Genomic DNA, 16,079 nt, shown 5'->3' on the forward strand with positions numbered 1-16,079 from the left:
TATTAGGGGCAGGATACTGGGATGATACCACCCTGCAATGAAAGATCTGCACTGGCTGCTTGTTTTCAGTCACAACTCAAAACGCTCAGACTCTTACGCCAAGCTGTTTATGGCCTTAAAGTTCAGGGTACTTGAAGGACTGCTTCCTCTCATACTGTCCAACCCTCAGGTAGTATCTCCTCATAAGCCCTGTTCTCTGTGCCCTTGCCTGCAGAGATGAAATGGGTGGCAGAGGCATGGCTTCCTCAGTGGTAGCACCTCACCTTTGGACCCCCCCCCCCCGCAAACTAACCTGGTGGGGCATTTTACTTAGATTTAGGTACCAGGTCAAAACAGTTTTACCCAGGCTTTTAACAAAGGGATTACACATTGTCTCCGCGTTCACCCTCCTGGCCACCTTTCCAAGTGCTGCTCACAGCCACTCGGACCCCTAGCAGCCCTCCTGGAGGGCTGAACTACCTGGATTTCATTTGAGGCTTCCCAGTCTCTGAGTTCTTTTCTCTTGGTGGATTTGCACACAGCTGGTCAGAAACAAGACACAGGCTTAAATGTTATTAACTTAGGAGAGTGTAGGCAGGGTTGCAGGAACCGCTCTCTAAGGCACAAGCAAAGGCAAATAAAATAACAACTTATTTCTTGCTAAAACTGCCTAGACATGAAGCTTGCTAACTTGCATTTCTCTGAAGAGGCTTGAGTTGCTCATATAACAAAGTCCAAAAACCCATGCCAGGTGGCTCTGGTCATCTCAGGCCTGACATGGAGCAAAGTCTCTCACATGCTGATGGAATAAGGTGGCACTAAGATGGTCAAACGAAGTCTCAATGAAAGTGTGTAGTGTGATACAGATTGCAGTGAGGAGCCATCTTTTCTAGTAGTGTCAGCCAATCAGGGCACACTTCGCTATCAGCTTTGCTAGCCTGTGAACCGGGAAGTAGGATGTGCAGAGCCAAGACCCCCTTTCCACCCAAGGACACCTAGTCTGCCCAACAGCTTGCAGGCGCAGTTAATTAACTGAGCTGCTCATTCCATTCCCAGGGTGACAAGCCAAAACTGGGCCTGTGAGATCTTAGAAGCCCGAACCAATGTACTTATAATAGCCTATACGTAGCTCTTCTAGACACACCTTTTAAAAGTATTTTTATGGACTGCTAGGCTGAGAACTATTTTATGAATATCTATTTTAGGCTACTCAATACTGTTTTATACCCTGGGTATCTTTAATGGCTCATTTTTATGCTCTATTTTATTTTGTGAGCTGCCCTGAATTGTTCTCTGGAGAGGCAGCCTATCATTTTCTAAAGAAACAAACGGTCCTATGACAGCACTAACTAATTTTATCCCCTTTTAAACAAAGCATTAGAAATGAATAGTGTAAAAAACACTAGCTTGGCACTGTTCTTTCATGTAGACTTGGCCTAGGATTTCCTAAAGTTATACCAAGCGCAACTAGCTATAAGCAGATTAACGTACTCTATAGTAATGGTTTGAGGGCCCAATGTTGTACTTCTTCAGAATCTCATACACAGAGACATAAAATGTGCAGCTTATTCAGTTCTTTTTCAAAATTTATTTTGCAATATTTAGTACACTAAATATGTCACAGGAATACATGTGAATGCACCAAAATATCTTTTGCAAAACAAAAACAAAAAAAGGTTGCAATGTTCCATCCTTCAAGGAATCCTTTGAGCTACGAAGAGCTGAGAAGCCTGCCGACGAGCCTTACGAGAGGAAAAAAATAGCTATTGTAATAGACAAGTTGTGATTTGGCTTTACTGCTTTAATTTATACCATAGTAGACAAGTAAAACTTTAAAATGCTTTTATGAGCTTATTGCTTTGGCTAATTTTTTTTTCCAAAATGGCAGATGTCAGTAAAAATGAAAATACACATCTCAAAAGCTTTCCATGTACAAAAATGAAGATATGGAGTTTTTAATAGTTCCACAAGTAAAAAATCACTTTCCTAATGCAGAAACATGAATTTTTGTAGGAAGTTAACCACTTGTGTGTAATTGTCATGACAAGGGGGAAAAAAGGATAGGCATGATTTGCCACAAGAATGAGCCCTAAATCCAGTTAGCTTCCACATAAAAAGAGATGTTACACGGACAATTCTCATACAGTTGCTGAAGATATACAATCCTCATGAAGCATTCGTAATTGCACCAGTCAGGAAAGAGGTAGGGCTCCCTCCAGGCCTACTTCACTTCTTCCTCTTTCCTACTGAAGAGCTGATCTTCTGCATTTCAACTCTGCCTAAAGGTCTATATAAACACAGAAGCACTGGCTTTCTTGTTGGGCAGGAATCAGAGCTCCTGAACCATACAGTGAATGGCCTAAAAATGTAACCCTGTACACATTCCATTGGGAGTCTCATTTAATTTAGCAGGACATACCTCTGACTAAACATAATAGGATGCATGTCTGACTACAAAATTGACATCACCCTAGGAGAAAGGGCAATGTTCATAATTACTTATCCACAGCATACCTGGAAAACAACTGAAGTGCTTTATTTATTACCTCTACCTTCTAAAAGGTGTCTAAGGCATAGAAGATTCCAAAAAGTATAAGGATGGTAGAGCATCCATCACTGAAAGTAATTTGCCTAATTCTATATTCCCATGCGCACAGAACTATTTTATATTTAAACTCGGGGATTCTTATGAGCACTTACGGCTTTTTCCTCTGCTGACAGCACACCATCTATGGCCACCACTTGGTACTGTTTATGTTTTAAACCAGTCACAAATCTCTGAAGCAACTTCAGACTTTTACTATCAACGCCTTTTAAGAGTTTTTGCATTTCTTGTGAGGTACAGCCTGGATCAAGTATTAGTAGACACAAGCTTTTGTTCTTCCTTTCTTCTATTCCAATAATAGTACGACTATGGCCTAATTTTGGAAACAAAACAAAAAAGTTAAAATAATTTTTAAAGAATGTATATATTTTTCTGTTGGACACATCTGAATTACAAACCACAATGTGAAACCTCAAACTGCTATGCAAAATTGCATCTCACCAAAATCTTAAGGGTTGGTTCAACACAAAGGATTTTACTTGTTTCAGCAACCCAATTTGGTGCTTCCCCACTTCCCCCATTTCCACCTGATGTTGTCTTCTATTCCTACACAAGTTGTGAACAGCTTGTATTTCCCGAAAAGAACTCTGCTTTTTGTTTAAAAAAAAACAACAGGAAAAAGGATGTTTCCAGGCATGATATTGACAGGAAAATCTTTTTCTTGTGTTTGAAAGGGAACGTATGCCATGTGTTTGAGTGGAAGAAAATTCCCCCTTCATCCCCTTTTCCACAATGAACTGCCTTAATTTTTTTTTTAATTGGGGGGAAGCAGAGCAACATCATAGTGTAATTACTAGAGTATGATAATACAAAACCATAGAGATTGGGGAGGGGTTGGCATCAGTGTCTTGTTCACATCAGAGCTGAAACAAAGCCCAAATGGGAATGGGACGAGGGGACCTGCCCTAGTGTCTTGTTCAGTGCTGCAACTGAACAAATAGATTTTTTTTTAAAAAAAAAGATGTATAGAATCATGCTATTCTCAAGCAGTGCCACACATGCACCAAACATGTTTAAAAAGAGTGGACAGAGAATTATGACAGCATGATGACAGTGAGTAAGAAGGGGCACCATTCAATGACCGTATGGTGGGAAAGGGAAAGCATGGATAATAATGGTAAAAAAACATTACCCTATACCACCTGGAATCTCCACTGCAAGTGGAAATTAACCAACAATTACACCAACAACATGAGCATCATAGAAAAGTCCTCTCATGTGGAATCAACCTTGGTCTCATACAACACTATAATTCAGTTATAAAGAACTACGTTCTCTCATGTACATACAACTAAGTTCTTCTTTGAAAGTTATGTTTTACTACATTAAGACAGCCATGGGTTGTTGGAGAAAAGCTGCACTTTTATTGAAAAAACAACAAAGCTTATGAACTTATGGGATAGAGATGGGTGGTAACCGAAGAAATCCTATATAACTTGAATTTCTTCCCCCAAAAATAAAGTATGATTAATACAACATACCAAAGAACTGGACAAGGAAAATAAATAATCAGGCATCTTTATTTTTAAAATAAAAAAGCAAGAATAGGGAAAGTTGAGCTGACCTTGGTGTTGAAGGTAGATTGGAGGTTTGGAGGTAAATACTACCTTTGCAGTGTTTTCCTTGTCTGTTTTGTAGTAATTCAGTACCCACTCAAACAAACGAGGGTGCTTTCCTGATGGGTCCGTTGGCTGGTGAAAATCAATTATTTGACACCTGTAAGACAGTTTCAACAAAGCTTCTATAAACAGTTATCAAAATGTGCTATCTGGTATATTTCACTAGTGTATTAGTGTCTGAAAATTCTACTTCATCTCATAGTAAATCTTACAGTAAATCAGACACGCTTATTTATTATTCTGTACTCCCAAATAGTAGTTCTCTCACCAAATACCAAGTGCCCCCTAGTGACAGAGAAAAAGAATTGCACCACAAGTATTTGAACCCAATTGAGCATACACGTTAGTAAGCAAGAATTTTATTATTGTCAAAAGCAGAAAGGGCTGTTTCTCAGATGCAGCCTACTGGGAAGCAGTAGCGTGACCCTAACATGCAAGGGGTGAGGGAGAGAACATGGAGGATTAATTTACAAGGATTTAGGCAAGGAGAAGGGATCCTGGCAACAGATTTGTTGATTACCACCATAGAATTCAAAGAAATGACATCTTCTGCAGAGTCCAAAAAGCAGTGAACTTGGCCTATTATAATGCAGCTGTTATATTTAATATTCTCATCCTTTTGGGAATTATGACATATCTATACAGAAACAGTTCGAATTTGAAATTCTACTCATAAAGCACCTACAGGAATCAATGACATCAATTACTGCTAACTCAAAATAAAAACATCTTTCCTTTGATCAGTAGCACTTACTTTAGACTGAGAGAAGTTAAAAGTGAATAAATTTCACATGCTCCTATCCATGCCTTAGTACCCTGTAATCTGTTGTCAAAGTGAGAAGCTCCTTGAGGATCAAAACCTTCTTTCCAGGAATTTTCAATCAACAACTGAATTTTTGGAATACATGGAATTGACAGATGGTCTAAAAATGAGAAAAAAATTATATTTTAGCTACAAAATGTTGAATTTAACTACAACAGCAAGTATGTGTATTTTAGCTATAAATCAACAGTATGACCTAGAGCAGGAGAACACACCTCTAATAATTGCATGGGCCAGAAAGTATAACATCATCAGGTCTCACCTTACGAGTTTCAGGATTTGGGATGCAGGAAATTTGACTTACAGTGCAAACAGGCAGAGTGAAGATCACCATCTCATTGTGTAAACTGCTAACTGAAGGCTCGTGCAGCTTCACTTTCCCATGCAGGGAAGGGGTTTAACGCAGCAATCTCTACTTGGTTTCACTATTTAAAATCTGGCCTCCAGTTCTGCTGCTAGCATCTTTTAAGGGAAACATGTCCCAGATATCTCTTAGCACTTGCCTGAGAGCTGCCACTTGTCTCTTGTGGTGCAATTTCAGTAGCATCCAGATGCACAGATGTTGCTTATCTGGCCTCTGTTCAGAGCAACAACTAACAAAGAGCATAGAATCCAGCAATGCCTGCTGCTGAGTCACCAAACGGGTATCAGGAGAAGCAGGCCACACAGCACATGTATTGGCAGCCCTACACAGCCCTCCAGGCAGTATGTTGTGCATTTCCAAGCTAGAAATAAGTTGAAGAGCTGGTGTAGTGTACTGGTTAAAAAAGGTGAGCTAGCAAACCCCTTGTTCATACATCGCTAGGTAATATTAGAAAAGCCACTGCGTGTTGCTTCACTCCCAATGCAAGGCAATACTGACCAGCATTGTCAGATTATTAAGACCAGGCGGTGAGAGGCAGAGCCATTATCTGTTAGTTCGAGTATTTGTTGCTATTGGGATATAAAACTAACAGGAACTGTGTACATTTTAAAATTGTGTTTACTACTTAAGTCAAAATAAATATGCTAAATAAGATCATACTCTGCAAACAAAAAACTAAGTGTCAGGGAGAAGGGTTCTGGCCTAGTCTTTTTCTTGACATTAGATTTTCTTTAAAATGAGAGAATATTTGAGCATGCAAGGCTTCACTTGCAGTCTGATGTGTTACAGACCAGAAACAGGTTTAATAGTGACAACTAGACCTCAATATGAGGCAAGGATCTTTTAACTGAAGCTATCAGGAACGGAATCTGGTATCCTGTGCATGCAAAACACGGACTCTGTCACTGACTTACAGTCTCTCGTTGAGGTAGCCTGTTAGACGGGCCATTATAAAAATATGGTTTGTGACTAAGTGTACAAGCTGGCAGATGACACAATACAATCCGATACCAAAATGCATACCTTTTAAGCAGTCTTGATAGATCCTGTTCTTCAGGAGAGAAGAAAGTAGTATCTGAAAGTTCCTATAACCACAACCCCAGCCTCTGTCTCCTAAAGAGCAATGGAAATGATCCGCTCCTACAGAAAGCCAAACTTGTTTTATGTCATTACTTTCATTTTGATAGTAACAGCTGAGCATTTCAGTAATGCCTGATCAAAAACACAAAAAGGGTGAGAAAGAGAGAGATACTGATGGTAAGTTAATTTGTCTACTGTATTGTATGTGTTGTTCTAATCAAAGCAGATATGGTGGTAGAAAGTGCCATCAAATCATATCTGACTTATGGTGACCCCATCTGGGGTTTTCAAGGCCAAATGATACAAGTAAGCTGTAGAATATCTGGAAATTCTGATCTGTCAGATCTCCTGGCAGATAGCAGTTATGCTCAGATTTGGAATAACAACAACAGCATTTGATTTATATACCGCCCTTCGGGACAACTTAATGCCCACTCAGAGCGGTTTACAAAGTATGTTATTATTATTCCCACAACAAACACCTTGTGAGGTGGGTGGGACTGAGAGAGCTCCAGAGAGCTGTGACTAGCCCAAGGTCACCCAGCTGGCTTCAAGTGGAGGAGTGGGGAATCAAACCCGGCTCTCCAGATTAGAGTCCCGCGCTCTTAACCACTACACCAAACTGCACTCAAAATATACTTCAACACTATTATACTTAGGCTTCTTCTGCATATTAAATTTTACATTGGACTTTATGCGTTTTCAACCCATGAGGATCATATACTGCTTGGATTCTTTAATTCTACACTTTGAGGGAGTCCAACCAAAGTACTAGAAAAATGCCCCTACAGTTTCATTAGCAGATTGGCTGAGATCATATCAGTTTCATCTGCAGATCTGCTGAGGACTGGTCAGTTTCCTCAGTTGATTGGCTGAGGAAACTTACAAGGGTTTTTAATGTTTTTTTAAATTGTACCAATGTTGCAACCTTGCTGTGTAAAAAAAATAAAAAACCCTCCAAAAGTACAGGAAGCACAAGGGAAAACTTTAAAATATCTAGTGGTATTCAAGGCTCTCTGCAGTTTTTGTGTTAGCTGTGTCCCCCACCTGCAGCTTTTTTTTTTTCCTTCAAGGAACCAGCATTGCAACATTACTGTTTAATTTTTTTTTTGAAATCCAGGGAAAAAACTGGATTGATTGCTCTTAAACCAATGCAGGTGAATAATAATAACTGCGCTTATATACTGCTCTTCTAGACAGATTAGTGCCTCCCCCAGAGTGGTGAACAAGTTAGTGTTGTTATTATCCCCACAATACAGCTGGGGCTGAAAGGAGTGGCTTACCCAAGGCCACCTACTGAGCTCATGGCAGTAGTGGGATTCGAACCAGCAGAGTGTAAAGGAGAGGATGAAAGGTAAGGGTCAGGGTCAGGCCTCACACTGAAGAAAGCATTCTGCCCTAGGCTGACTTCGCTGGAAAAAAAATCAGCTGTGTGTGCAGGGAGAAAAGCTACAGAAAAGCCAGGGAAAGACTGATTTTGCGGCAGATGCAGTCTTTCTCTGTGCAGAATGCAAAAAAAGTCTGGGAAGCAGTTTGGAGACTGAATTGTGATATTCTGACCATGTGTGTGGAACTCTGGAGAGAAATCAATAAAGTATGAGGCTAGAAGCAATGAAAAAGCACCATGCGGAAAAGACCTTAATACAGATTACAAGCATCTTCATGCCTAGATCAGATCTTGAGCCCCATACAATTTTTATTCTGTCCTGATAGACCTACAATATACACCCATAGCCCAGAACAAGACAACTCTTAATCAAGAATGGCTGTTAAGAAATTATTCCTAGTCACTTCAAATCAGGCTTGAGGAAGTTCACATTCCCAGAACTACTGACCTGAAGTCCGTGTCTTTCCATCATCAATGCCAAAGGCCAAAGATTCCATCATGTCAGCTTTCCTCTTATGATACTCAGATGGCTGCATTCTTCCTTGAGCTACTTCCTTTTCCATGTTCTTCAGTAACTGCTGTTTGTAATCTCCAGAACCATCCAAGCCATATTGTCTCTGTTAAGGATACATTACAATAGCTTGTGTGAATATTGTATAGAACAATATACATGAGTTAATAGGCACACTGTTATCCGTTATGAACATCAGCAAGTACCACTTCATCTAATAATTCCTTGTAAAACTAAGCTCTCGTTTTTCTACAGACACTCGCCCCCCTCAACTAACAGTTAAAACTATTTCAAAGTAACACAGAAAAGTCGTAAAATTAGGCACTCACATTCAGTCTCTCTGCAGGTAGCAACTGCAACCTTTCCATCACAACGTTCAAAATTAGTTATCTGTGCCTAGCATATCAAAATGACCCATGCTACATTACTGATCACAATAGTTATTTTGGGACTCTTGTTATAACTTGCATTTATTACTAGAAGCTTAATTACATTTCCTTAGTAACCACAGAGCCATGTACAGTATCAGCACATCACATTTTGTTGCAATAGAAGTTGATTTAATCTTAGATTAACATAATCTGTAGAAAACTTCCAGTTACTGAGATCTGGCTTGATAGGGTATTGTGAGACAAAAAATTCTGTGGAAAATATCTAATATTAATTTGTCCTTTTTCTTTGAGAGGAATGATCTGAGACGAAGTTAACTGAGTTTCTAGCGGTAACATTTGTCTTCCTGTCCCACCTGCAATTTCTTTATGATTATCTTTCATAAGGTGGAAATTACGAGAAGCTGTAAGTAGGGGCACTCTAATGTTATCCAAATAGGAGATCTCCTTATTTAGTTGTGGGAATTAGCATTAAGAAGGCAAGTGAGAGGGGGTAACTAGGAATCTCCACCAATGTTTAAGGGGATTGTTCCTTAGAGAACTCATAAAAACATCAAGCAAATGTTCAATCAGAAAGGTTTTTTAATTAAAGAGAAATAAAAGGCCAACGTACAGAAAATCACATACAGCATGCATACAAGGCTAACTAGGAAAAACAGGGAGGAAAGTGGGAGAAAGCAGTTTCAGGGAGGGCAATAATTACCAGTCTTAAAGATAGGAGGGGTCTGTAGAGACAGCAGCAAAAACAGCCCGCATTTCAAGGTAAGAAGAAGAAAGCTCAAGCAAACTTGAGGGTGGGTGTATGGATCCAGAACACACGCACAAAGCACATAGCTGGGGAGCCCAATTATGGGGCAAAATATTCCCTGGGGCAAGCTTGATGTCTTGCTTTCAAAAACAATGGCTTAATGTTTTGTCTGAAAGTATAACAGTAAGTTGGGAGAGGCTTGATGGTTTCTATATCTGGGACAGACTATAGGTGAAAATATTACTTGATAACCTGGTAAGTACCGGATGGGAAAAGCTCTAAGGTTTGTTGAATAGCTTTGATAAGGATAGGTGGGCGACAGGGAAGTATAGCAAGGCGTTGATGGAATTAGACAAGGGTTTTTTCAGGAAATCTCATTATCTCTGCATCTCTCTGGGGCGTGGAGGGGCTGTCAATCAGCCAGCCACCTTTGACTCATGTTCTGGCAGTTTTCTAGACCCATTTGGCATGTACTCTGTCTTGGGCCAGGCAGTGCTTTGGACTTATGAGGGCATTTTATGATGTTCCATCCAAAAACTACCCTCTTAGAGTAAGGAAGGGGTCTGACTGCTAACACTAAAGGCTAAAAACTAAAAGAACAAACCAGTCAAGCCTAACATGAGTCAAAACTGACAACCTATGAGAATAATTGTTTCCTGACAAGACTATAACAAAGTTAGCCAATCAAAATACAGTTATTTTATTCTGGCAAACTATCTGGGGATCTTTAAAAAAATCATGAGAAAGAGGAATGATTTGGAAATCACATCCCCAATTTTTTTTCTCCTGGCTTTTATAAGTTTGGTGCAGTGGTTAAGAGCAGAGGACTCTAATCTGGAGAGCCGAGTTTGATTCCCCACTCCTCCACTTGAAGACAGCTGGGTGACCTTGGGCTAGTCACAGCTCTCTGGAGCTCTTCAGCCCCACCCACCTCACAGGGTGTTTTGTGGTGGGGATAATAATGGCATACTTTGTAGACTGCTCTGAGTGGGTGTTAAGTCACCCTGAAGGGTGGTGTATGAATTGAATGTTGTTGTTATTATTTTAAGGGCTAAAAAAAGCCAAATCCTCACATTTCCTGTAACTAACACTCAGCTAACACTGTATTAACCTCATTTATATATTTCACCAATAGTTGTCCTTTCCTCCATTTTGTCCTCACAACAACCCTTTGAGGTAGGCAATGTCAAGAGGGCATGACTGACCCAATGTCACACACAGTGTTCATGGCAGAGAGAGGATTTGACCTTGGGTCCCCCGGGTCATAGTCTGAAACTCTAACCACTCTATTTTTACCTGAAAGGAAGATGATGCTGAATATATGTGCTTTCTCGAGTGTTTTCAGTCCCTATCAGGTTATTTTTTTTCTTAACTTGTAAGGTCATCTTTTACTACATACCTGGGGAGTGTCTGAGTAGGCAATATACTTCCATATCTGTGGATGGCATGGCTTATAATTTTTATCACCTGCATGGGAACCAGCCAGTTAACTGTTGAATATAATGATACACTGCTGCCTTATTATGTGCTATGCACTGTCAGGGTAATAAAAGAAGGCTTCAACTGAGGAGAAAATCCAGCTGGAGCCATGAGGAAGATTGAGAGGACCTATCAGAGGTCTATTCAGTCATCCACATGCAACCGTGTGAATGCTTCAAAGTATCTTAAGCTCTCTGTAGAAATTCAGAACTCCACACCTTCAAACTGCATGTATCTTAGATGAGATCTTACTAGTGCAAGAAATCTCCAACAGACCACTTGAGAAGGTGATGAAACTGAGGTTTCAATTCCACTTTACATTGTCCCAAAGGAGACAAAGCATCACTGGATGTTACAAAGATGCCAAATGTTCACATATTTATAGACTATTAACAAACTATCAGAGTAGAAGCTTCTGAAGTATATTAATTTCTGCTCTAATAAGAAGAGATTTAGCAACAACAGTGAAACCAATAAGCCAACTCCCCTGTTATATTGCAGCTTGCTAACAGTATAATCCTTTGCTGAATTACTTCAGTTTAAGCCCACTGAAATCAAAGGGTTTAGAGTGGAATAACTCTGCATAAGATGGCACTGTAAGTGCACCTTGATTGGAGGAATGCACCCTTTCCTCCACATATTGCTACCAAGAACTTAACAACCATCTATCAGATTTATGCACACACAATTGGCATACTGCATTTACAAAACAGTGTGCCCTTTGTGCTTCTCTGTAAACAGTACTTAAGTAAAAAGCCATCGTAAACAAAGCATCTAATACTTCTTGCAGTTAGACCACTGCCATCATACCTGCAGCTTTTGAAAATCTTCTCTCTCTTGTCTTGCTGCTTCTTTTTGCTGTCTAACTTCCTCATTCTGGATACGCTGTGCCAGATCTACATCACTCAAGTTTCTTGCTGTCATTACACAAGGTCATATAAACAAAATAAGCCTCTAATAAATATTTCAAACTTTCACTTAATTGGTTTGCAGTAGTGATGGAAAATGACTGCCTATTGTTTGACCACAATTAAATATTCCAACAGTACAATCAGTATTAAAAGTTAAATTAATTCTTTAAAAAGGTAACTGATTGTAAACTATAAAGGTAACCTTTTTGCTAATTAGCATTTATCAAACTTGTTAGTAATAATCACTATGTGGGGCAGCAGCAGGGTTTCTAATTAAGTAGAGCCCCGTGGCGCAGAGTGGTAAGCTGCAGTACTGCAGCCCAAGCTCTGCTCATGACCTGAGTTCGATCCTGGTGGAAGCCGGGTTCAAGTAGTTAGCTCAAGGTTGACTCAGCCTTCCAAACTTCCGAGGTCAGTGAATGAGTACCCAGTTTCCTGGGGGTAAAGTGTAGACGACTGGGGAAGGCAATGGCAAACCACTCCGTAAAAAGTCTGCCAAGAAAACGTCGTGATGCAACGTCCCCCCATGAGTCAGTAATGACTTGGTACTTGCACAGGGGACTACCTTTACCTTTAGTATGGTATAATGGCTAAATTGATGGATTAGGACCTGGGAGTCCCTGCTCTGCCATGGAAGCTCACTGGGTGACCTAGGGCCAGTCACACACACTCAGCCTAACTTACCTCACAGGGTTTTTGTGAGGAAAAATTGGAGGAGGATGACATAAACTGTTTTATCTCCCTAATGAGGAGAAAGATGAAGCACAAATGAAGTAAAATAAAATAAATAAAAAGGTAATGCTTAAAAAATACCTAAACAATCAACTTAACCAAATACCAAATATTTTGACTGAACATTTTGGATGTTCAACTGAATCTTACAATATGCTATATTTTACAACAGAAATTCTACCAGATTTCAGAAAGCTCAGAATTTCTGAATACGCAGGTTTCAGATTTTCTCAGCAAAGTATATATTTTCAAATACAGTATCATAAATGACTTTCATACAATGCATGTGTGTGGCATTTTCAGTATTTTTCCTAGAAGGAAAGAGGTATACAAGATAATCTTGGTGCCACTGCTGTTCTTTTCCTAGTTTTGGTACATGATTTTGAGTTTTTATGGAACACTAATGGAACAATGAAAGTTCCTTTTAGAGGTTTTTATTTTACTATTAAGTAAATAAAATCAAGAAGAGCATGCACTCTCTCCTGAATGATACAATATTGTTAATAAAAAACAATCAAGTACCTTTCATATTTTGGAATCTTTCCACTCACCTTCTAAAAAACTGGATTCCTCCAAGTGCAATTCTACATGTTCCTGTAGAACCGGGTAGTCAGTACAAACAAGATGACACAATGGACATTCATAAGACTCTTGATCATTGTCTGAAGGAAAAAATGGGTTGAGGATCAGATTTTGTTAACAGAAATCTTTTGATTTTTTTAGATCAGCCTGAAGGAGTAGGGCCATCATATCATCACCTGTCCAGAGGCAAAAAGGGGGATCCTAACACTGAAGAGGGGATTTTATTTCCAGGAGACATGAATCATCATCATAATCATTATTTCTTTATAGTCTGCCTTTCTCACTGAGACCCAAGGCAGTGCAAGTGAAATACAATTTAATTAACAGCGAGGACATTCACTGAGCAAAATACAATAAAGAACAGGAGATTCAATGAGCAGATACAATACGGAATGGTGGCAGAAAATCTAAAACAAGCATAAAACCGAGAACAGAGAGGAAATCTTTCTGAAACAAGTATAGCAAGCTAACATGACATGTTTAACAACACAGAAACGAACCATATCTAGGTTGTGCAATAGAAAGTTGAAACGACCAGACGACAGCAGAAGCGGAACCTGCGGCTACTCTCTCGTGTATATTTATCGAGAAGCAACCCGCGCTGGAAAATCCGGTGCTTCCTTCTGAATAAAGCGCCTGCGGTTGGGCTGTCCTGCAGTGCAGCAGGCGCTCTGGCTCCAGGAGAGGAGGCCAGCAGGCTATTCCTCAGCACGAGGCCCGGCGCACCTGAAGCCGGCTCGCTGCGGCATCGCACGCCCGTGGGAGCGGGCAAGAGCCCTCGCGGGGGGAGGCAACAGACTCAACAGAGCTACCAGTCACGCCGCGCGGAGGACCCGTGCCCATTCCACGGCTGACTCACCGCAAGCGGGAACTGGGGCGCCCGCGGAAGAGCTCCCCCGGGGGAACATCTGCCTGCCCCGCACTCCCGTGGGCACTTCAACGTCACTCTGCCGCCTGGGAAAAACGCCGGCGGGAACCGAGGCAGCTGCACGGCTCCAACCAGATGAAGAATTAAAAGCGAGTCGCGGCACAACCAGACCTGCTCCTAATTAAGGCCTTTATTGAGCGCTTTCACGTACAGAGATTGGCGCATGCGCCTTCTCCTGAGCCTTCCTCTCCCCTTAAGAACAAAACCCAAACTACCCGCCTGCCATTTCCCAAACTGCCGGTTTATTCGGTTTTGTTTCTGTTCCTTTTAAAACGGAGCCTGCTGCAACTGCGCAGCCCATACCCGTTTCCTCTGTGTGAGGACGCTGGCTTCAAGAGGGTGGTGCTTAACAAGTCCTACATGTCCTAGAGGGCTTGGTAAGAAGGAGCTGAGCGATCTGGTTGGGGTAGCAAGTTATTTGTTCTCTAATACTGCTTTCTCAGTTATGTAAATAGTTAATAAAAGCTCATGTTGTGCTGCATCCTGGATGCAGAAAGTTATTCACAAAGAATGTTACACTCTGTACTTCAGAACAGACCTCATGGTATTTCTTTATAGAATAGTTTGAGTTCTATATTAAATGGAGTTTCAGGCTCGGTTTGCAGAAGCAGAACAAGATTCCAGTCCAGTATTACTTTAAAGACCAACAACCAACTCTTAAATCATAACACTCCAAAAACAGAGAGAGAACATTTTAATCTTCCAGGACATTCCATTTGTAACTGAAAGTGTCTGTTCTTAAACAGAGAAACTTACAGTAATGTGAGACTGCTGAAATGGAGTTTATTCACAAATTCAGAACAATGGACCCCTGGGGCTGAATAGAGATTTAGGATTCTTATCTCACTGCAGATGCTATTTTTTAATAATTGCATTTTTACATCCTGACATCCTCCTTTGCCCCTTCTCTCCCATCCAATCAAGCTGCATAGCACCTTAGCATCCTGATGGCCTTCCTTATAACACCCCTTCCACTTTCTGGCTGGGATATAAAGGTTCAGGGATCTCCATTCCTGCTCACATCTGAAGAAGTTGGGGCGATTCTTAAAAGCTTATTCCCTGAAAATATTCTGTCTCTTGTATTTTACCTATGGTATGGGCATTTTCTTCACTTTTTTTGAATCACTGTTCGGTTTTTAATCTACAACAGAGCCACAGGATTCCATTTGATTGCACAAGCCCAGATTCATTTTCAGAATCAGCTGTGCATATTTGATGATGGCATTCTCAATACGATGATTTATTTAATGAGATATTTGGCGGCAGCACTGTAGTATTTAGCAGGAGCCGGGAAACGTCCTGAATCCCGCCCCCCTCTTTTGGGGAGATAGGTAATTGCAGTTTTCAAATATAATTTTGTAGATACAACCAAAAACGCCGGTGTATAGGAACTACACGGTCACAATTTTCAATAAATGATTTTGAATAATTTTTTTTGGTATTTATATTAATTCAAGGTGCAACAGTGCTCAGTGCTATACAAATAATTTCTATAACATATGAATGAACAACTGTAGCCAAGTCCTCAAGCACAAAGATAGATGAGTCCATGTCCTTATGACATTGTTCTGTGAACAGCTTGATGGAGTCATCCGGATAGACATTATTGCCTGATGAAGTAACACTTTACGAAACGGGTACTGAAAATTGCTGGCTAAAACCCGTAGCTGAAGGCTGCAGAATCTATTGGGCTCCAGCACACACGTTGTCTTCTGGATTTGGAGGCTACCTTTGGCCCATTGTGCAATATACTTGAATATTAATTCTCACGGGCTCATATATCTTTGTGCTTGAGGACTTGGCTACAGTAGTTCATTAATATGTTATAGGAATTATTTGTATAGCACTGAGCACTGTTGCACCTTGAATTAATATAAATACCGAAAAAAATTATTCAAAATCATTTATTGAAAATTGTGACCGTGTAGTTCCTATACACCGG

At 40.4% G+C, this 16,079-nt stretch overlaps 1 protein-coding gene across 2 annotated transcripts; it reads right to left on the reverse strand.

Moving 5' to 3' along the window:
* Positions 1-1,552: 1,552 nt before the first annotated feature.
* On the reverse strand, positions 1,553-14,405 carry ZUP1 (zinc finger containing ubiquitin peptidase 1). 2 transcript variants are annotated; one of them, XM_054990838.1, is made up of 9 exons: positions 14,069-14,405; positions 13,179-13,289; positions 11,795-11,901; positions 8,306-8,474; positions 6,414-6,530; positions 4,958-5,126; positions 4,149-4,300; positions 2,680-2,897; positions 1,553-1,721 (listed from the first exon to the last, which is right to left on the reverse strand). In XM_054990838.1, exons 1-9 carry the CDS (start codon positions 14,115-14,117, stop codon positions 1,674-1,676), a joined length of 1,140 nt encoding a protein of 379 aa, XP_054846813.1. In that variant the 5' UTR covers positions 14,118-14,405; the 3' UTR covers positions 1,553-1,673. The 2 variants fall into 2 exon arrangements, with proteins under 2 accessions (XP_054846813.1, XP_054846805.1); XM_054990830.1 differs by having other exon boundaries at positions 6,414-6,602; positions 14,069-14,404.
* Between the last annotated feature and the right edge of the window lie 1,674 nt (positions 14,406-16,079).

The sequence above is a fragment of the Eublepharis macularius genome, chromosome 1 (assembly GCF_028583425.1).
Source record: "Eublepharis macularius isolate TG4126 chromosome 1, MPM_Emac_v1.0, whole genome shotgun sequence".
Classification (NCBI taxonomy): domain Eukaryota; kingdom Metazoa; phylum Chordata; class Lepidosauria; order Squamata; family Eublepharidae; genus Eublepharis; species Eublepharis macularius.

Coding starts and splice junctions, on each gene's coding strand:
- ZUP1 (XM_054990830.1), bottom strand. CDS start 14,117: ATGTTCCCCCGGGGGAGCTCTTCCGCGGGCGCCCCAGTTCCCGCTTGC. Junction 11,902..13,178: donor GGAATCCAGTTTTTTAGAAG/GTGAGTGGAAAG, acceptor GTGTAATGACAG/CAAGAAACTTGAGTGATGTA. Junction 5,127..6,413: donor CTATCAAGACTGCTTAAAAG/GTATGCATTTTG, acceptor TCTCATTTTTAG/ACCATCTGTCAATTCCATGT.